General features: G+C 36.9%; 1 protein-coding gene and 1 long non-coding RNA gene across 6 annotated transcripts in view; one reads left to right on the forward strand and one right to left on the reverse strand.

Annotated features, from left to right (window-relative positions):
* Window positions 1-23,690, forward strand: part of ARID5B (AT-rich interaction domain 5B) — a 330,077-nt gene that overhangs the window by 290,827 nt on the left and 15,560 nt on the right. For all 5 annotated transcript variants that reach the window (XR_010909490.1, XM_067465662.1, XM_067465661.1 and 2 more), the window contains 2 exons: window positions 4,200-4,297; window positions 22,519-22,717. Coding sequence is in view for 4 of the 5 variants with exons in the window: in XM_067465662.1 (XP_067321763.1) it covers window positions 4,200-4,297; window positions 22,519-22,717 (297 nt within the window). In the remaining variant the exon portion in view is untranslated. The remainder of the gene's footprint in view (window positions 1-4,199; window positions 4,298-22,518; window positions 22,718-23,690) is intronic.
* Window positions 1-23,690, reverse strand: part of LOC137096492 (uncharacterized) — a 94,738-nt gene that overhangs the window by 26,650 nt on the left and 44,398 nt on the right. The window lies entirely within an intron of this gene.

Here is a 23,690-nt window from a genome sequence, read left to right on the forward strand (position 1 = left end):
CAATGGATTATGATAAAGCAGAATGTAACTTTCATATTCCCAAGGTTTTGATGGTCTGAACTAAGATTGCACACAGGTTCTTAAACAATCATTCAAAATGAGAGACACATCTCTTATTTTAGAATCAGCATTAAGTTATCTGAAAGTTTATAGAACAGTTAGAAGCATACTGCAGTTTCCAGCAAGTTGGTAAAAAATATGTAACATATTTCAGCAAACTTAGAGATCCATTGAGCTAAATGAAACATATCAAGTGCTTGTGATATGGTCTGCCAGATGTTAAGAAATTCCCAGCCCTCCATGGTATTATTGTGATGGGGGCATTTGTTGTTCAGTAGACCTATTGTGAATAAAGTAACCAGGTTTCATCTACACCTATCTAACAAAACATGTACTCTCTAGAAATTTGCTAGGTCCTCCTGGTGATTTTATGGTATGCTTTGACTAGAAATTCCCATAGAGTAACCCTGGAGGATCTAACAAATTCCTAAAAAGTATATTATACAATAGATCATAGTTACAATAGTTGCTAGATGGTTCTGTGCAAACTACCTCTCCATCATGTAATGTTGGCACATTTTTCACTAAGGAAGAAAAGAGAAAAGGGAGAGATTTTGATGAAGCAACATCAAGTGAAGAAGATTTAGTATTGATTTAGGTCATATTACATGTAAGTGGCTGTGCTCTTAAAATGATTGCAGCAATGATTTCTGAACTCTCCAGTGACAAGTGCCTTGTTCACACCCTTAATGAAGATAACGACATCAGGCTTTTGTTTTTAAAAAATTAAATAAGACATAGTGTCAAGATTTCCAGGAACTGGGTATTTCAGCACCATGTCAGCATAACTTAGCACAATCACTATGGTAAATAAGTAATGCTGCCTATTGATTTTGGAACAGACATAATTCCAAAACCAAATTGAATTTGGATTTGAAAATAAATGTTCTATTAAGCATTTCCACACCTTAAAATTAACATTAACAGATGGAAATAAGAGCATCTGTTCTGCTAAAATATTCATTTATCTCAAAGTTATTTGATTTTAATTGAAACAGCACAATGAGTACAATCAAACAGCACGCTTTTATAGTGCTCTTTAAAACTATCAACTTTTGGCACAGAATCCAAGATGATATATTATTGGCTTTTGTGGCACTTCATTTCTCCGAACTGTAGCTGACTTGAATTAGCATCTTCCTATAACTATTTCCCATAACTATATAACCCTCAAGGATCATAAAATCGTGTTCTTATTCCACTCCTGTTTCCTAGATTGATATTGATATCATCCAAATGTGGTCATTTTTTCAGAGTCTGCCTTGGAGATAGATAGATAGATAGATAGATAGATAGATAGATAGATAGATAGATAGATGCCAAGTTACTAGGTGTTTTGTCCCTATATATTGTGGTGGGCATATAAAGTGGATCTTGGGACCATTTTTCTACCTCTGGAATCCTCTGAGAGCTACGCAGATTGCAAAAAAAAAAAAATGGAGTGGGGATAAAAACTGGAGGTGGTTGAGCATCCCTTAACTGTAATTCTGAAATCCAAAATAGTAAAAAAGATTGAATTGTCTACATGGATTACTGAAATACTGACACCTTTGCTTTCTCATATTTCAATGTACTCACACATAATCATTTAAAACGTAGTAGAAAATAACCTTCAAGCTATTGTGTGTATAAAGTATATGTGAAACATATATGATTTTCATGTTTAGACTTGGGACCCATCTGTAAGCTATCTCATTATGTCTATATATGCAAATACTTGTATTACAAAATCTGGACAAAATCCAAAACACTTCTGGTCCCAAACATTGTTGTGGATAAGGAATATTCAACCTGCCTTTCTTTATGTGAAACAGTATATACATGGTAGAGGAAGGGCTATTTATTGACTTCGACACATGAGTTATAGTTACTGTATTCTAAGGTTCTGTCAGCCATATTGATTCAGAAGAGCTTGGCTAGTGTCTTTCTTTAAGACTGGAAAGAGTGTGACTAGTCCAAGGTTATGCAATGGGTTTCCATGGCAGAATTTGAACCCTGGTCTCCCAGACTCCTAGTGCTTATACTCATACATTATACATGGTGATACCAACGACATCTTAATTCATTAACTAGAAAAGCAGACAGATCTTCCCTGTTATGCACATTTCTGCACATAGTGTGTGTGTATAAATGGAACACTAGATCGTCATATGTACAGCCATATTGTGTGGGTTCCCTCATAAGGGATGAAGCAGTTTCTTTTTTACTGTACTCAATTTTGGGTAGGACATTGCATGAAGGGAACAGTTGTTCTGCTGCCCTGGAGACTAGGGTGCGGAACAATGGCTTCAAACTACAGGAAAGGAGATTCCCCCTGAACATTAGGAAGAACTTTCTAACTGTGAGAGCTGTTCAGCAGTGGCACTCTCTGCCCTGGAGTGTGGTGGAGGCTCCTCCTTTGGAGGCTTCTAAACAGAGTCTGGATGGCCTTCTGTCAGGGGTAGTTTGAATGTGATTTTCCTGCTCCTTAGCAAAAGGTTGGACTGGATGGCCCACAAGATTTCTTCCAACTCAATGATTCTATGATTCTGTGTTCTACAAGCACAACATCTCTATAGTTCTGAAGGAGAATAATTTTCAATTTGAACACAGTGTGCCCATACAATATATACAAAAGATCTTGCTGGAAGCCCCACTCAAAATGGCCAATAGTACTAAGGGGTAATGGAAAGCACAGTCTAAAAAAATCTTGGCAGCCAAACTTTCCCTACCTTGGTGTGTAGTTCTGGAGTTGTTCCTTCAAGCTGACCATAAGATTTGGAATTAGGTTGTGATAGAGTAAGTTTCCTACATCTGTGACAGTTTTTTCAAAGTTTGAGTTATTTTGTACTACAGATGTACAAATAGGCATTTTGATTTAACCTGCATCTAGAAGTAGGTGATGGTTTGGTCTAATGGGAACAAAACAAAGCTAAGCTTCAAGGGTGTTTCTCTGAAATTAGAACATCACCAAATAACATGTCTTTTGCTTTAGAAGCCTGCTTTCTGAAAAGGAAGCATGTTATCTTTATGTGAAGTAAGAAAGGCGCCATTTACCCTATAATATTTAACTGCTCTACTCATCTCCTCCTTTTAGATTAAAATTACAGACTCCTAGATTGCAAGTTTTGATATTTGTTTTCTTTGATTGCTACTTTTGGCTTCTTAGTGAACTCCGGCGGCAGCACTGTGGGTAACTGTAAAGAAGTCTGTGGGCCTGAATATATTAAATACCACAGGATTCCTAAAAAAAGAGAAAATTTGTCCACAATTTTAAAATCAAACAATTTTCCACTAAACCCTCTCTGAATTGCATGCAAAAAAAGTGTTAAAGGCCTTCATTGTTTTCTTCTTCCATTCCTGTTTTAGTTCTGGTTAAAATATTGTAGATAATGTATAATGAAGTGATCCCAAAACAATTATTTTATCAGATCTTCCCTTTATTATTCTATTGATCCCTGTGTGAATATCTTGCTTGCATATGTACATATAGAAACCATAGTGTGCAACTTAATACTGTACAGGATGTTTATTTTCTTCCATTTAGCCAAATATAGAGCATAGCTCTGATATTAACCTCGGAGAGTGTTTAGATTCATTACCATTTGATCTATATATTTTACTGACACTGGTGGATGGAAATAAGCAGCTTGTACCATATAGAGTTACACAGACAACGTTTATATGAGGATTTAGGGGAGCCTGTAATGGATTAAGGGTTTGCAATGGATTCATTTCAACTAACCCAGTTAAAATAACTATGTAATCATTATTTGTGCTTAGTTTGAGATTCATTTTCATAATTTACCAAGGGATTTGTCTGCATACATTCTGATGGTTAATGGTCCTCAATTGATTGAAGCGCCTTCTCGAGAAATTGCATGCACAAAATAGTAAAATTGCTTGATAATGAGAAAGCAGTAAAATCAAATTGTACAAAAAGATTTATGTGAAACAAATCAGCAAATTGGCATCTTTTGCTTTAACAAAGAGCCATAGATAGAGTCAATCTATTCTGCAAAAGCTTTACCAGTGCTCGTATTACATGCTATTATAAATGTCTCATGTATATATTTGTTGCTATGAACTCAAACACCGCACAGAGAGACAGAGAGATCTGTAAAGATGCAAGATTACATTTCCCATTGCCACTTTTGCAGATAACAGCCCGTCGACAATGGAAACATATTTATGATGAATTAGGTGGTAACCCTGGAAGCACAAGTGCAGCCACATGTACTCGTAGACATTATGAAAGGTAAGATAATAAATGTGAAATGCTTGTTTAATAAAGATGAATTAATTTGGAAAGTTTTAAAAAATATTTTGTAAGGAATTGGAGGCATGGGGGTGGAGGGAAATTGCTAACACACAATAAATATTCTATCACCCGTCCAGTTGCATAATATATTGTCATTAAATTGGGGGGCTGGGAGAGGGGGCGACAAACAATTATGTATCTTATTTCTTGCTACTTCATGCCATCATTGTGCCAAAGCTTATCCAGTAGAAAAGCTGTAACAATTGAGTAAACTGGATGATGGTTTGAGGGTGGAAAAAATAATAATAACTGGTTTGGCCATGTTTTTTTCCAAAGTCATTCCACATTTGCAGGCACGTCATACAATGTATAGCTATTTTCAAATTAGTGTGAGGTAGCTAATATAAGACATGGGGTGGGGTGGGGACCGATTCTTTCTCTATTCCTTCCATGTTCTTTCATCTCCTTTCTTCCTGCAGCTGACAACCATTTATCTTTCTAAGTGCAACATACTTGCTGTTTTATAAGCATTGATTTTGTACCCTGAGTTAATAATAGTGTCCAAAGCTTAGATATCTGACATACATTGCATAACATGATATGGTTGTGATGCTTCCTTAGAAGAATGTTGAAAAATATGGCCATTAATAAAATATGTGTGCTTTCAAGCTCTGAAATGAGCAATATGATCTCATGCTCCAGATCACTAACTAGTTGCCTGTAGGGGCCAGGGAAGTGTTTGTTTATCACCATCTTATAGCACTGCATGCTTTTTGGTTTGGTTTTGTTTTGTTTTTGGAAATATACTGGGTGTATTTTTCTTTTCTGAAGTGTTATCCAAAAGCCATACTAAGAAGCCCAGTACCATATTGTGTAGAAGGCAGTTATTGACTACATTACAGAGATTGGTGGATGTATAGCTAGATAATCAGACAGAAATGCCATTTTTGTCATGTATTCACATGACTAAAAACTCTGATCTACGATGTGGCTATATAGAGGTAGATAGTCTGATAAGCAGCTTTTTGAAACATTCTTCACTGGGTATTTTATTATTTGTTTATTTTTTTAAAAAGAAGACATAAGCACATTTAATGAAAAGCGTATTTAAAGTGTAACATAACCCACAGGGGTCATCAGTTGTTTCATGTGGTTACAAAGAGGAGAAGGAAAGGTTTGCTTGACCTGAGTATGTTACCCCATCTCAAGGCTATTAGTCAGGTGTATCAGAATACTGTCAAGGAGAGAAGACATATGGCAGCCACATCTGGAATCTCTTTTTCATCATTTGGAGGATAGAGGCGTGTGGTTCTGTTATACTTCTTGCTAAGAGTGCTTAAGGATTTCAACGAGTCCCTGCATTTCATAGCAGACCAAGACTGATCCATACCTCAAAGCCTAATGTCCAGATCAGAATGTACATATTTATCCTTTGAAGTTTTAACTTCTTTGAATTTTTGTGATATAAAACTTAGGAAAGTGTGCTTTTCAGGTTTATATTCAGATGTCAGTATCATTTTGGTGCAGATTTTTTAAAATTAAAGCATAATACAAAAACAGAATGCAACTAAGTTATGAATTAACCCATATGTAACTGTTACGCCTATCTGTTTCCGCTTTCAAGTTATTTAAACAAGCTTCAGTCTGTTTTGAAAATTAGACTTTTCCTTTGAAAGTACTAATTCTTTGGTGTCTTGCTACCTTTCCAGAAGCAATTCAACATTCAGCAAGATTTTCCTAAAGTGGCAAATTTTAACTATAGCCAGCTTTCTGTATTTACAGATTCAGCCATCTACAAATTGAATTTTAAAAAATTGCAAAAAGCAAAAGGGGGATCCTGGTACCAACCTCAGCATATACTAATGTTTCACTGTACTTTTAAGCTGTATAGCCTAATTTTATAGATTGATCTAAACTTAAAATTCAAAAGTAAATATGTTAAAGCAAATTGGTGCACTTTTCCTGTTGTCCAGTTAGTCAAACTTTAAACTAGTGTTCTGCATTAGGAAGCCTTGCCTAAGCCACACTGGATGGTCCTTATCAAATATTTTGGATAATGGTTTAGGCTAGTGTCCTTGGATCCTCCAACTGTTTTGCACTTCAGCTCCAGAATTCCTAATAGTGGGCCATGTTGACTGGGTCTTCTGGAAGCTGATGTCCCATACATTTGATGAATCAGAGGTTAGGAATCACTGGTTTAAACTATTTGAGTAGCTTCATCACTAGGTTGAGAAATTGCTTTTTAAAAAGAAAGGATTCAATAAAAGTGGAAAATGTTGCACGTAAAATTAATTTGCATTAGTAATAGATTTATGGTCCATACAATTTTCTGAACATTTGGACGAAGTGTTACTATGATTTCACTGGAAAGAAACAATTGTGTAACTCTGCAGGGCATCAGCCCTCAGGTTTGATTCCGCCACTTTCAATAAATAGACTTCTAGTAGTGGGACTAGGAAGGAGCTCCCCCTTAGACGGTGAAGGACTGCTCCTTGTAAAATAAATGCAATAAGCACAATATTGTGTTATAGCCTAGCTGGCATCGTCCTCATAGGTTGAACTACAGACCCCATCTACCTCAGCCACGCAGTCTGGAGATGATGGGGTTAGTGTCCATGTGTGTGGTATCAGTTTTTGGAAATTTGGAACAGATGATCTGACAAATATCCCAACTACTATGTTTTTAAAATTATACTTTAACAAATTGCAGATAAATTAAACTGCTTGTGTTACAGAGGCGGCATGTGCTCAACCTTTCAATAAAACAAAGGAAAGAAAAAGGAACAAAAGATTGAGCATGATCTGAAAGCATTGTTGGCATACTCATGTTTTTATTTGGTATGGCTCACTTCCAGTAAACATTTTCATTTTTAAAAACAAGGCAACGTTGCCGGTGGGTTTGCTAAGTGTTATTTTGGATATGCATTATAATTTTTCTGTTGCCTTATTAATGAGTGCAATAATGCAAGCACAGGTTGCCTTGAATTGAATCAATGGATGTTTTTATTTAAAGCCTAGCAGGAATCGTACAATGTCCATGAATGCATTATTGTCGCTGTAGGGCTGACTGGTCTGAACCTGCCTCTCTGATTGGTTTAAATCAAATCAGTCCAAGCACTTCATAAAAATGTCTTTGTCAGCCCAGTTTTGCTTCCAAACCTATTCATCTCTGTCAGTTTTTAATATTAGTACCAGGCTCTTGGCCATAGTCCATTAGTACTGTACTTAATTGCTCGTGTTACAGATGATTACCAATATAAAAAGCATTAATGTTTCCCCATTGTGAAGCTGTTGCTATGTACATGACTCAACACATGCAAAGTGTACAAGTTGTTATTTTGATCATGAGGCTTTAATTTTTTACTGTAATTACCTTAGGTGATTGCATAAAATAAAAACAGACTGTGCCGGATTTATGGAGACAAAGTGGCTCTAATGGGCCCTTCCCCATCAGTTACGCATGTTGGCATTTCTTCACACCTCTCTTTCAGAAACTTATCAATAAGAACTGAGAAAGCATTGTAAAACACTCGGTTTTCTTTTCAGTGTTTATTGCGAAAGAGATAGTGATGTTTTATATATATTTGTGTGGTGTGTAAAGTTCTCCCCCCAGTTTTCACATCTGAATGTACAAGATGTGTGATGGCCAACTTATTGTGATGGTTGACTTTTATTTTTCCTAAGTTGTCAGGTGTAATTCTTTATAATGAAGAGGATGTTGTGATTTCTGACAGAAATTTTAAAAAAACAAAACAAGCAAAACAGAGCACAAGGAAATGCCTTGTGATATACTTGAGAGTTCGGATCTCTTAAACAAAAGGTAGTTAAAAAGGAAGCAGAGGAGGGATTTTTCCTTGTCTGGTTGTTCATACTTTTTTGACAAGTAAATCTGATGCCACCTGACATAGAGTATCAAGATGTATTCTTGAGGATGCCAAAGCACAATAATGGTTTAGGAATGCTATTTGTATAATGCACACACAGAACATGCACATATGGAATAGCTTCCCTTCCTTAATCCTGGCAAAATTAAAATGTGTGAAAGGAGAACCTACACACCCTTCAGTCTGTTGCGAATCTTGGCTAGAAAGGTCACCTTCTTTCATGTCAGATTGGATAAAGTGTGTAGAGGAAGACTATTCACATTCCTCCTTTCCTTATGACAGCCCCCATGAACATGTTACTTAGGATTGAAAAAGAAGAACATATTGCTATTCCCAATCTGAGCCTTTCCCCCTTGGAAGTTATAGGCAGATATTCTGTATTCTGTGTTTTAAAAAAGCTGTAGCATTCATGTATTCCAATTTCAAACAACAGTCATAAATTACTCCTGTCTGAAGACTTTTTGCCAAGTATGACATCTTGGATTACTTGTATACCAAATGTCTTCTTTCCATTTCTTATGGAAATAATCTAACCTCGTTGAGTCATTGACGGCAGTATCAACACTATTGAAGCAGTAAATTTGTAGCAGTAAATTAGGAATCTGGTACACATATAGTCTTTGATGTGTCATGTGCAAAATCCATGACAACACTTGAACAAAGATGAAACTACTCACGAATGTAATGAACTGATAAGATGTGAAAGTTTCATTCTTAGAAGCTTGAAACAGCCCAAGAATAAAAGCTTAACAATCCACATTTATAACAGAATAACTAGTATTAAAGAGTATTTATACTGTTTTGTTATGCCAGTTTGACACCAAATTAAAAGTCATGTTTTATCCTATGAAATCCAGGGATTGGGAGCTCTGTAGGATACTCAGGGCCCTTCAACACTTCCATATAATTCAGAATATCAAGGCAGATAATCCACATTATCTGTTTTGAACTGAATTATCTGAGTCTACACTGCCATATAATTCAGTTCAAAGCAGATAATCTGGGTTGTATCCAGCTGTGTAGAAGGGGCCTCAGTATTACCATGGTATCCTTCTGGGTCATCTCGCTGGGATGGGACTGGAAGGCACTGTCTTGCAGTGGCTTCAGCCCTTCCCGGAGGGCCGTTCCCAGAAGGTGGTGCTGGGGGACTCCTGTTCAATCTCACAGCCATTGACCTGTGTGGTTCTTTAAGCTGTTAAAGCCATATTGTATGCTTTCCTTGCTTTTCGTCTCTTCACCCCCCTCTAGTGCCTATCTGATATTCTGGCAAACATTTACTCTGTCAATAGTTTCAACAAAAATCGCTTCTATTGATATTTTCCTGTTTTACTTGGGCTTTTACCTTTCTCAACCCTTTGTCTTCCATGTGTTTTGGATTTCAGCTCTCAGAAATCCCAGGCAGCTTTTAGGAATTGTGGGATCTGAAGTCCAAAACACCTGGAGGACCAAAGATTGAGAACCAATAGGTTTTGACTGCAGTTTGTTGCAATCTTACAAATATTTTACAATGAGTAACTGATGGTAATTTACTTCTAAGAAAACAGACACAAAACTTTGTGAAGTAAATGGACCACAAAAGGCATTTAATTACTTAGGAGTAAGTCCATTAAACTCAACAGGGCTCATGTCTTAATAGACATGCATAGGATTGTGCTATTAGTATGTAATGCATATGAATTCCAGAGTTTGAATATGTTTAAATGAGCATATGTTATTTTTTTCTTCCATTATTTCATATGTCCTGCTGAAGTTTCTTCAGAGTGCACTTTTCTTACGAGCATGTATAGAGAAGCCATGTTTGTGGAGTTTATATATTTTTTAAAAAACAAAGTCTTTTGACCTGAAATGAATATTTCCCAATATTTAAAGTTGTCAGTCCTGCTCTTCAGATTTCATTTTGAAGTTCCAATTTGTATTTTCGGTTTTGCCTCAGAATTCTAGACTTATTAGCATCTTTTGATATCAGTTGGCATACCACATAAATGAAATCTCATAAGCAGAAACTGTCAATGATGTCAGATGCCAAATACTTCTACATGCCAGCTATCAAATACTGTCAAACACCATTGGATAACAACTGTGAAGTACAATATTAAATACTATTGCATGCCAGCTATTAAATTCTGTCAAATGCTAAACACTATTGCATGCCAACTGAGAAAAACTGTCAAACACCTTCTGTCAGATTTGAAATTTTGAAATCAAATCTCACTTAAACACGATTTACTGAAATCAAATTAAAAATGTAGTTGTCGAGTGTTATCCACCTAGCAGCATATTCAAATAAAAATTGGTAAATATCAACAAATGAAGATTTTAGAACAGTGGTCCCCAGATGTTTTGGCCTTCAACTCCCAGAAATCCCAACAGCTGGTAAACTGGCTGGGATTTCTGGGAGTTGTGGGCCAAAACACCTGGGGACCCGCAGGCTGAGAACCATTGTTTTAGAGCAAAATTCTGAGGTGTATGTTTGGAAACAACTTTCTTTCAGTCACAGAAATAGACAATGAAAATCAATATACACAGATCTTTGACCATATTAGTCAAGTCCCCATTCATACTGACTTCAGATTTCCCATGTAGAGTTGCATAGGAGAATTCCCAAATATTCCATATCAACTTTATTTAAAATTTAATCTTAAGACTTTGGTGTTTGAAGTATTTTATTCTAATTGCTTGTTAATGTATTATCTGTCATGAACTTCCATTATAATGTGTGTGTAAACTTTGGAAACCCAACCTCTCCTCCATCCATTATTTGCAAGATAATGAAGATATTAATGTGCTGTGCAACTTTGCCATATATCGTTGAAACTGGTACTTTTGAATATAATCTGTTTTCATGCTGCAATCTCTAACTCACAGCCTTTTAATGCTGAAGGAGGTGGGCACTTTGGCCTACACTGAAAAAATTATTCACATTGGGGTGGTTGTTTTCTTTTATTATATGCTCTAATAAGCAATGATGTCAGTTAACAATGCTGACATTTAAAATATCATAGGCATCTGGATTAGAGTCTATTGAAATGAATTGGGCACTTGACACCTCAAAGCTATTGTTACGGACTCCCCACATACTCAGACAGATGGTCCTTTTTATTGGTTACACTGATTTCTGAGCTTAAAGGGCTTCATTCCACAGCCATAACAGCACGGGGTTTATTATATTTTAAAATGTAACATGATACTTTGGAGAACATGTTGGAGGCCTCTTCGCAGCCTTACAGCTGAATCTTCATGCTCCTTATAGCTAGGAATCCTGGCATGGGAAATGATCGGCTAATCTGTCTTGGTCTTAGACCAATCATTTGTAATGTATCTGAAGAGTTCAAATGCTGACTTTGACAGACCAAAAAAGAAAAGAAAAGAAAAGAAAAGAAAAGAAAAGAAAGGGGTAAAAAAAGAATATCCAGCTAAATTGCTAGAGAATGGTGTAGCAAAGCTTTTCCTTCTTCAATATCATTCTTCAAAATGAAAAGCAAAATCTATTTTTCTTCCAAAAAACATTTGGTCAAAATAAGCCCTTGGAAAAAAGCTCCTGCAACAGCTGTAAGGACATATTCTTACCCTGTGAAGTACTGGTAATTTAATATACAAGAGTGTCTAGTTTTCCAACCAGGAAAGTTGATCAGTTTGCTAAAATATTTAAAGATGACTTTATTAAAATCTGTCAATTTCAGAAGGCATCTGAAAGTACTAATAGACATTCTCCAAGAGGAAATGAAGGAGCCTGTTATAATTTCTGTATAAAATGTTATTATCTGTATTACAAGTTAAACTATAGAATGTAAAAACATCTTAATGCAATATTCAGTCAAAAATTACTCTGTGTTCTAAAACTGAAGTCAACACTTTGACTAAAAACCAAATAACGTATTTTTTCATAATAGTTTTTGTTCTTCGTATTTGTTATATAAATAAGACTATGGTTCTAGGCATGTTTCCTTCAGTCTCACTGAGGCTGGATCTACACTGACACATAATCCAGATTATCAGATAATCCACATTATCTGCTTTGAACTGGATTATATGAGTCTACACTGCCACATAATCCAGTTCAAAGCAGATCATCTGGTTTTTATATGACAGTGTAGAAGAGGCCTGAATTTGAAGAAACATGCTAGGTGATCAGACAGGAAAGCTTAGAGAAGACAGTGATGCTTGGGAAAATGGAAGGAAAAAGGAAGAGGCACCTGCCTTTCCCACTCTTTTTTGACTTCTACATCAGAAAAAAAAACCTGGAGTTGCTTTGCTCATAACCCACCCTAAATAAGATTGGCCCACATTCCTAACTAACAGGGCTTCGGCTGCCCCAGTCTGCCACCAAGCAATTATACTTTATTAAGTAGCTTTGGACATTACCCATTACCAACCATGTAATATCTAATATAGGAACACAATATTGAGTATTATAAGCATACAATGGGGTAGCTGAGGCATATTATAGAATACTATTTAGCCTCCTTTGCCACAAATCCAGATTAATCTGCTTTGAACTGGATTTTATGGCAATGTAGGTTCAGATAATCCAGTTCAAAGCAGATAACATGGATTATCTGCTTTGATAATCAGGATTTTATGGCAGTGTAGAAGGGGTCACAGTCTGTATAAGAAGAGTAGAAATACTCAAAGAGATAAATGTGTGATTATTTGTTCATGCATTAATTCTTACCCTTCAGGGTTATTTTTTTTTAATGAAAAAGAAAGATTGCTTGAAAAAATGGAATTGGCGAAGAAGTGGGTTTGAAATATCAAAGACCAATCTATAGGTGTTCTCCAGCACTTGAACCACTATATTTAACCATAAGTTCATCTTAAAAACATAATAAATGTATGGCTTACAAAGGAGTGAAAACACGTCCATCATTTTCATACATATTTATTTACATTGTGTTTCAAGATACAACCACACACATATGCATATACATATATATTTATAGGGTATTAATTTAACAAAGATCAGATTAATAAAACTGATTTAAATAACTATTATCAATCACCTTAGGCTTCTAATGGCGCCTGATCTAATTTAAACAACTTTCAGAGACCCTATTTCTAAGGAAACCTTTGCAGTTTCTGGCTTCTATAGCACGTTTTCTACCAAGCGAGCATTTGAGGATCAATTATTTGTCTTGGCATTTTTTCCCTCTTTGATAAATAACAAGAGGGTTTCTACTTATATTTCTGTCCGCAGGGCTTTATCATTAAGATTAAATAACTGTACTCTCAAGCATGCCACTGAACAAACATCTTTTCAATTATGTGAGTAATGGATGCTTTAACAAAAGAACTATTGAAAAGTCTGAAAGCATGTTTCTTTCCTCTGCTCCCCTCCAACTGAAAATATTAAAATTAAAGGATCTAGTGACAGAAGAATGCAATTGTTTATTCTGTAAAGCACAATTGAAAATCTGTAGTTAAAATCTCTTTAGAACATTCTGTGTTTTAACCATATTATTCACAGCTTGCTTTGCAATGCTATTAACAACATGAAGATCAGTAGTAAGAGATGCATTAACTGTGTTGTTGTTGTTTTTTAATTAATAGGAATGACTTTTTAGTGACTGTTTCCCCAATGCATAGGGCTACTTTATATTCATTTGTTTTTTAACAAAAGACTTCAAATATTTTACAGGGTGAGAATCCCTTAACTAAAATGCTTGGAACCAGAAATATCTCAGGGTTTGGATTTTGTTTCAGATTTTGGAGTACTCGTATTTACATGTATGTACATACTCATTTTTCTTGAAGATGGGAACCATCTCTAAACAAAAACAATAATGCTTCATTATACATTATATGCATATCTTGAAGTTAATTTACATAATATTTTAACAATGTTCTGCATGAAACCAAGTTTGTGCACACTGAGCTTTCAGAATGCAAAGATATCACCACCTCAGTCATGGATGTGGATAATTTTGGAATTCCAGATTCCATGTTCAACCACAGGATTCAAGCTTCCTGGCTTTCTGGATTTCTAACACGTTTTTGCAAAGGAAAAACTCCATTATTTGTTCAAATTGTAGCTGAAATGACTGTGTAGTGTATCATTCTTTTTACTACAAACTTAGATTGATTGGGACTTTGTTGTTGTTGTTGTTCATTCGTTCAGTTGTTTCCGACTCTTCGTGACCTCATGGACCAGCCGATGCCAGAGCTCCCTGTCAGCCGTTACCATCCCCAGCTCTTTCAAGGTCAATCCAGTCACTTCAAGGATCCCATCCATCCATCTTGCCCTTGGTCGGCCCCTCTTCCTTTTTCCTTCAATTTTCCCCAGCATCATTGTCTTCTCCAAGCTTTCCTTTCTTCTCATGATGTGGCCAAAGTACTTCAGCTTTGCCTCTACTATCCTTCCCTCCAATTAGCAGTCGGGCTTTATTTCCTGAAGTATGGACTGATTGGGACTATCCACGTTTAATCAAGGGAGGAAATGATGAGAATAGCAGATAATCAAAAATTTTGGATTAGAAAAATATTTGCAATTTTTTTCAAAAGAAACCTCCACTCTACATAAATTGCTATTATTTCTGCTGAAAACAAAACAGAGAAAACAATTTGTACAGCTAAGTTTTATAACCATCCTTAGAATCTACTATTGATCTTGCCATATACTTGTAAGAACTAAGGGTTTTGATAGATAAGGTGTTTTCCTAATAGTACACTCAAGGCTTTTCACCTGTCATTTTGTTAATTTCAATTTAGCATCTTTAAATTGTTTTGAATCCAGCTAACTATCAATTACATATAGGCCTTCTCAGCTATTAGCATGAGTCAGTTTCTACACTTCCATATAATTCAGATTATCAAAGCAGATGATCCACATTATCTTCTTTGAACTGGATTATATGAGTCTACATTGCCATATAATACAGTTCAAAGCAGATAATCTGAATTTTATATGACAGTGTAGAAGGGGCCCGAGAGGGACCTGCCACATTCTCTACAAGCTGTTGATCAAAAGAAAAAGGAGAGCTTTCTGCAAGGAATGAGTTAGTGTTGTCTGGGAACAAACAGAGCCCTGGTTGATTTTTGTCAGCAATGTTAGATTTGAACTTTGGTTTTCTTGTGCATAAGATGTGTATTTATATAGCTGCACTGTAATGCAATCTGAAACAGCAGAACTGTTTCGGAAAATTAAATTTGATGGTCTTTTTTGGGAGCGAGTGCCAAATGTCCGAGTAAGTTGGAAAAACTTTCTACAAAGACAATCTTTGCTGGATAATGTTTAACTTCTACAGCTGCAGCTATATTAACAAGAAGATAGGACATCCTTCACTTTGCTTATACAACTGGTTGTAATGCAATCAAAGTGAAGTGCTGAAATACTAACCTTATATACCATCCATGCATATCCTCCCATGCATATCCTCCCTACCCAGGCATTTTTTTAATGTCAGGAGCAGCTTGAGAAACCGCAAGTCACTTCTGATATGAGAGAATTGACTGTCTGCAAGGACATTGCCCAAGGGACGCCCGGATGTTTTGATGTTTTACTATCCTTGTGGGAGGCTTCTCTCATGTCCCCACATGGGGAGCTGGAGCTGACAGAGGGATCTCATCTGCGCTCTTCCCGGATTCGAACCTCCAACCTATCGGTCTTCAGTTCTGCTGGCACAGGGTTTAACCCATTGCACCTCTGGGGGCTCCTGGCTCCAGGCATGATGTGTATAAACACACAGGACATATTGTGCATGCCTCTTTCTTCCATACTGTCCTATATAGTTAATGTATGCTCGAAGCATAGTAACTTTACTGAGAAACAGAGAGGTAAGAGTTGAGCATCATTTGACCCGGTGGCGCAGAGGGTAAACCCCTGTGCTGACAGGACTGAAGACCGACAGGTCGCAGGTTCGAATCCGGGGAGAGGTGGATGAGCTCCAGCTCCAGCTATCAGCTCCAGCTCCTCATACGGGGACATGAGAGAAGCCTCCAACAAGGATGATAAAAACATCAAATAAGCCAGGCGTCCCATGGGCAACGTCCTTGCAGACTGCCAATTCTCTCACACCAGAAGCGACTTGCAGTTTCTCAAGTCGCTCCTGACACGACAAAAAAAATTGGATTAGACATATATAAATGCTTCACACTTAAAACTAGTGTGCATAGGTGGACTGGAGCAGTATACATAACCCACAACATTGAAAGTATATGAAAATAAAGTCACACTGATTTCAGTGGGGAGATGAAGCATATGATTGATTCTCTCATTTGATATTAATGGAACTTAAAAATGCTTAACTTGGCTGAATGCCAAGGGTTTTGGAGTGCTTTGGAAGAATGCAAGATCACAACCATTGTTATATTATAATGAAAATAGGTCATAGGCATTCAAGTATCTCTGAGTACACTTCATCTACCTATTTTTGATGTTATGGCACATGGCTGCAATGTGTGTTGCTCTGATACAGGTTACAAGCTATAAATAGGAGAAACACTATTACTGGAGTGGATTGGCTCTTCCCTTTTGCACACACAGTACTGTGAAGATAATATGTCTTAATAGTGATTCACATTTAGGTCAGTGGCTGGAACTAATATTAAGATTTGAGGCCAAACTCTATTGGTTTCATCATTGTGCATACTGATTGGGGAAATACGGGACTTCTAGTTCAAAAAAGTAGCCTTTATCCACTCTGAAATTGTTAGTTTCAACCATCCATAAGGGATAGCATTCATAGCTACCACCCCACCAACCAGAAAAAAAATCTCATGTGCAGGTACATTGCTTGATCTCTCACTTACCCTAGAAGGCGTGATACAGCATAGCTCACTGCACATCGCTTTGCCAATTGAAATCATGGAGGAGAAGCTTCCTATCACAAGGGCAGGGAAATAATGAAGCTCTAATGAAATCAGTGTTGCTCATAAGAACATAGGAAGCTTCTCCTGATCTTACTGAGGACAATACTTCCCGCCACTTGTCATCCTGATCCTTTGAACTACTTGGGATTGAAACCCAAAACTCTCTGCGTGCAAAGCATGGGCTCAAACAAGCAGCTGTGATTCCACCTTATATTCTTTCAATGTGATCTTGACTTTCCCGTGAGGTTTCTGCATTTATACTTTATTGAGAAGGCAAAGGGTGGAGCCATTGTTGAGTGAGAAGTGCTCATTTCCTTTATAATATAATAATAATAATAATAATAATAATAATAATAATAATAATAATAATACTTTATTTATACCCCGCTCCATCTCCCCCAAGGGAACTTGGTGCGGTTTACATGAGGCCATGCCCATCAGTACATTACACAAACAATATAACACAAGAACATAATAAAACCAAAAAATAAAATACATAAATGCAAAACAATATAATAGCAACACAACAATATAAAAATCAGTCATTAAAACACAAAAGAATTTGCTGGGCAGGGCCAAATTCAGGATAAGATTATAAAAATTTAAAACACTGGGAGATAGGACAATGTCAAACATTGGGAGGGGAGTCCGGGGATGAGGAAGGATTTAATTGCACGAACCATAAATAAAGTGCTACTGAGATCATTTAGTGCATAGTTTTTGGTCAGGGAGTACCTTACGTTCAATCACTGAAGGCACATTGGAATAACCAAGTTTTCAGATTCTTCCTGAAGATTGCCAGCGTAGGGGCTTGCCTAATGTCTTTGGGAAGTGAGTTCCAGAGTCGAGGGGCCACCACAGAGAAGGCTCTCTCTCTCTCGTCCCTGCAAGTCGCACTTTTGATGCAGATGGGAGCGAGAGAAGAGCCTCTCCGGAAAACCGAAGAGATTGTGTGGGTTCATAAATGGAAATTCTTTATGTGAGAATTAGGCCACACTGAGGAGTTAAAAGATGGCACTAGCTTCTTGACTTCTGATTTCATTTCCTCCCATGCATTTTCCCCTAGAGTCATTCTTCTTACTCCTTTCATTATGTTTACTATAAATAGATGCATTCTACCATTTCCTGTGAAGCAAGAGTATGTCTTTAAAGACTAGTTATTTGGCATAAGCATTAATAAGTGTATGAGACACTAGTAATCACATTTTTTCAAAAATGAGATATATTTTCCCATGGCATAGAGGAAGAATTTTGGCTAATGAAGGAGAAAGGGTTGTGTGTTTTCTCTCTCTCTCCTAATGCCTTTTATAAAATACTAATGATGAAGACATGTTTGACATGCTGTGAAATGCATTTTTGTAATGTGAAATTTCTGCCTTTTGTCGGAGATGAGACCAAGTCCCCAGAGGATTTTAGAATTTGTAAATATAAAGCTATCTTCCTCCATGGTTTCATGCCCCCCTTCCCTTCTTTTTTAAAAGGCTGGAGGAAAACCAGATTACTTACATTACTATAATAGATTTGATGACCTCTGACTCCAGCTGCAGAGAAGTACATTGAATTTTTCATTACATCAGAGGATGCGGAAAACCAAAACATAGAAAAGCAGGCACTATTATTTCACTCAACGCATAAGCATGCAAAAGCATTCCCCCACCCAAAGAATCCAGATTGGAGGGAGGATAGTTGCTATTACATGTAATATCTCTCTTTGTACAGCTTTCAGATTAATGTAGCAGTGCTAGTTCATCCAATTTGTGCTGAATTAAAAATTTGTCTTTATTTTTATAATTTGAAAAGAGATAATCTTGCTTTTCATAGTCATTGGGTTTAATCGGAAGCTCAGTTGACAGCAAATACTTCCCTACTGTTTCTGTTCTAGAAAATGCTATTCTTGTATTATTCTGGGGAAGGGAAAGAAATAAAAACCCTGTACTGTTCAAAATTATGTTCCCTGCAGAAGGATTATCATTTAATTTAGAACTGTTTGTACATCCTCATTATGTTAATTACCCTATAAATAATGTATTTTCTTAATCTGAAGGTATGAATTGTGCTTATAATAAAGCTGCCAGTCCTCAAAATGTCCAGCTACTGGTCAAAGGACATTTAATCAACTACCAAGCTTGCAAACTTTGTTTTGTTTGTTTGTTTGCTTGCTTGTTAAAAAATGCAACGCAACTGTTTGGTCTGTCCCTGACACGATAAAAATATCCTCAAAATTCCCAGGTTATTGGGGAGTAGATGCAGTGGCCCTCTGCCCCCTCTATTACACCCATCCTCTTTGTCAGAATTCAGATTGGGATCACTGTGGGGACAGAGATTTTTTTTTTGAAGGGTTTTGTACACTTTGTTTTTATGGCAGTGTAAAAACAGCAGAAACAATGGTTGCATCCTGTTCTCCATTTCTTAATTCTTTCATCAGACACCATGGGTCCCTTCTCCCCACCTTTTCTTTCTCGGGGAGGGATAAAAATTAGTTTTCGCTTTCTGTAAATTTTAATGAAATGCCCCCGTTTAATCCACAGAGATGTAGATTTAAACCCTCTGCTGAGTGACAGCTATTTAACACATACACGCACAAAGTCTCAGCCTCCTGATTTCAGGTGCATTGCATTCAGGGGAGGTATTTTTAAAACGTGTAGTGTGGCATTCATTCTTCCTGTCTTGAGCAATATTGACTTACACTTGGCTACATACACTGTGTGTGTGATGTTTTAATAGTACATTAACTGAATGTTCCATAAGCTTTATTACTCTTGTTCTCTAACAGCTTTTAATAATCAAACGATAAGATCACGTCCTGTGGGTAATTGGGTTGTACCGTGACAAGGCATTTGAATGGCAGAGAAACCAATCCACACTCGGTGAAAATTCGAGCAAATGCAAACCTGACTGTCGTGTTGCAATATTGTTCATGTTAGGCTTTGCTTTAATCCTCTAAGCTTTATGGTGTTATAGTCACATATGCTTTCTTTTGAACTTTCCTCTTTTAAAAAACAGCAATGACCTTGCTGTGGTAGAGAAATAGCACTGTGTTGGCATTTATGTAGAAGGGAGAGAAGCCATGGTACTGGAAGCTATCCTTGTGTTGTGATTAAAATTTTACCTTAGTCATGCCTCTCTCTGGATACAAGAAACATTTAATTCCCGATTTCCTGCTGTTGGCTTCAGGCCTTTGGCCAGTTGTGCGAAATGTATTTTGCGGCTGACCCTCTGCCAACTGCTGAGCTCAGTGAAAAATCAACTAAAACGTTTCCTAATTATCTGTAGAGCTAATGACTTTTAGGGGTGCGTATGACCACAAAGAATAATAAACCTTATTTCTACCCTGCCACCATCACCCCGATACAGCAAAAAAATCAAAGCATATACAACAGACAACAACAACATTATCAAAATGACATTAAAATAATAATAATAATAATAATAATAATAATAATAATAATAATAATATAAAAATAAAAATTCCAATAGACACAATCACGATAGAGATGACAATGGGCGGGCCACATATTCCGAATAAAAAACAGTTAACAGACTATGATGAGATAAAATAGGAGCAGGACGTTTAAATGGAACACATAAAACACACAGAGTTGTGGGGCAGAACATCCTATTTGGAGGACACGAACTCCATTAGCCAAAAATGTTGAGGGGGTGTAAAGTATCATGCTGTACACCTATTCGCCAAAGGCGCAGTGGAAAAGCCAGGTTTTAAGGTTCTTTTTAAATGTTTCCAGTGAAGGGGCTTTCCTGATCTCCCCAAGTAAAGAGTTCCAAAGTCGGGGGGCCACAGAAGAGAAGTGGCCAGAATTGAAAATGGCTGTAAAAAATTGAATTTTTTTTAGTGGCCAGAATTTAAAATGGCTGTAAAAAGGTTTCTCAGGAAAGAAGGCTAACGGTGATTAATCTTGTCACTCCTGGCCTTGTTCCCTTTCCTGATTTAACCATGAGGGTAATCACACAGAATATTTTATTAAAAGGGCTAGTGGTGGTTTAGTATCGTTCTCTAATTTAAAGCCGCAAGTTTCTTTTGAAACATTTGCAGACTGAATATGTAGATTTCAAACGGGCTGCCTGTTCTCATGGCAACCAAACAAAGTCAAACAATCCTTTCTGCAGTGCTAACAACTATTGCCACAAAAAAATGTATTTCGGTTAAATCTGATTCTTTAAATATTTAACACATGGCAGAAAAGAGATAAATATTGCCCTGGATGAAACTCAGCCCTCGCCTCCTCTCCTTAAAAGTCCCACGCAGAGGAAGATGTTTGAGGGCGCCTGAAATATTTGCCGCTTGTAACCGATGAAATTTTGTACTTGTTGCAGATGAAATTGAGCAGCCTCAAGTATGAACAAGACTGTATTTCTCCCCCTCCCTGCTTCTTTCAGCCTTGTTATGCTTCTCTTTTATTGCATAAACATTAACTGTAATGTTACAGTGGGAAGCAAGTATTTGGCAAACTCCATGTTATTTTGTTAAGCCTGCATGGAGAGAGAGAGAGAGAGAGGTTTTTTTTGGTCTGAGCAGCTGTAACATGTTTAAACTCAGTTTGTAATGGGATCTGAAGACCAATATTCCCCATGGGCATTGCTTAGCTTCATTACTGGATGGCTGCCAAACTCAGGGCTCGAAAGTATTATTCACGCCTCTCTGCGCATACCCATGTCAGAGCATGCTCAGTTAATGAATTTTGTTTCTAATATGGCATAAATTAGGTTTATACTTTAACATAATTTATGTTGCGTTTTATTAAAATGTGAAATGCTATCATCGTGAGCAAGCTAATCCCAGCTCGCTCTCTCGTAGCCAAACTGGTGTTCAAAATCTAAATCAAAACTGCATGCCTCTGAGCTAATTCAGGAATAACAACAAAAACAACAACAGATCTGTATCTGAACAAAAGAGTTTTGTATCTTGAGCTCATGGATTAAGCAACAATTAGGGCAGTCAGATAGCTGAACAGATTAAGGCTGTTCGAAAGGCAAAGTACATGTTCTTCACAGAGCCATTTAAAAATGCGTTTGCCATATTAAAGTTCATATTTTTAAAATCCAGTCTTGCATTATTCTGCCTATGAGTCATCCATTAATCATGTTGTATGCATTAAAAACTTTAATCACTGACTCTGGAACTTAGATTGTAATGCAGTCTATCCCACTTAATAACATTCATGATTCCTCCCTCAGCCTTTTTGGATCAGGAGCCACATTGTGGAAATAAAAGAAGTTGATTGAAGTACTGATTATTTCTTTTATTCTTGCTATTTTTTCCAAAGCACTTTTGTACACTTCAGAAGATAAAGTTCAACAATTAAAGTTATTTGATTAGGCACAACTTCTCCTTTAAAAGCTTTTTTTTTTTTAGAGGAAGAGAAAAAATCCATGAAATGTCCCCTCCAAGAGTCTTCCTTAATTTCTCAGAAAGAGAAAATCGTTGTTAATAAAATTTCTTATAATCTATTCCATTTATTTGTGTGTGTTGGTGGAAAACTTCTATAACTGATCAATTATTTTGTTCTTTAGATTAATCCTGCCATATGAAAGATTTATTAAAGGAGAAGAAGATAAGCCACTGCCTCCTGTGAAACCTCGAAAGCAAGATAATGTCGCTCAGGAGGGGGAAAATAGGATAAAATTGTCTGGAACAAAACGCATCAAAAATGAAAACCAAAAAAGCAAGAAAGAAAAAGACAATGTGCAGAAACGCCAGGATGCATCTGAGGTTGGTTTCATCTTTCCTTTTCTTCTCCCCGTCCTCTTTATCATTGATGGCTTGGATTATACAATGATGCTCTGATCACATACAGTCCAGAAACTGGTTTTTGAGTAAGGATTGGTGTACAAAAACTTTCCTTTGAGATCAAGTCCCCATTTTTCTTTTATTGTTCTAAAGTGTTAGGTGTACAAAAAGCTGAAAACTTCAGTACATGTGTGTTGCAATTGTAAAAGCACCTGTGCAAATATGATATTGGCTAAACATCCTAAAGGCACCAGATCCTGCCTGATCTTAGAAGCTAAGTAGTATCAGTTCTGGTTAGTGTTTGGGTGGGAGACCACCATGAATATCACATTTTTAGGCTGTATTTCAGAGGAAGAGACAAACCTAGAGAGGAATACTCTTTGCCCGAGAAAACCCTATGTGGTTGGCTTAATAGTATTCTGAATAATATTATTAATAATACATTTTTATTTATATTCTGCCCTATCTCCCCGAAGGGAGCCAGGGCGGATTCCAATCAGAAAAAGGCAAACATCTGTGTGTACATATGCACACAAAAATGACACACTGAGAAAAAAGCCTATCCTTACAAAACTTGAATGTTAATATACAAATAATTGTTCTGATGCCATATACAGGGTGAGGCAGCATAACTTCCTTTTTTAAAATGCGCGCCATTCAGTCGGTTGAAGACGTAGCGGAGCACTAATGGTCTCGTTCAAGAGGCGGGAGTATAAAATTTTGTCCTGACACAGTTCAGTCACCATCATGCGTTGGAACAGTGAGGAGCGTGCTTTTGCCATTGAGGCCTACTTTTCAAGTGGATTTGGAGTGGCCGGCCCGCTCTCCAGATTTATTTATTTATTTATTACTGTGCTTATATACCGCCGTTTCTCAGCCTAAATCGGCGACTCAACGCGGTTTACAACATTTGGCCCCTTGTGATTTTTTTCTATGGGATTTTTTGAAATCCCTT

The sequence above is a fragment of the Anolis sagrei genome, chromosome 3, assembly GCF_037176765.1.
Source record: "Anolis sagrei isolate rAnoSag1 chromosome 3, rAnoSag1.mat, whole genome shotgun sequence".
NCBI lineage: Eukaryota > Metazoa > Chordata > Lepidosauria > Squamata > Dactyloidae > Anolis > Anolis sagrei.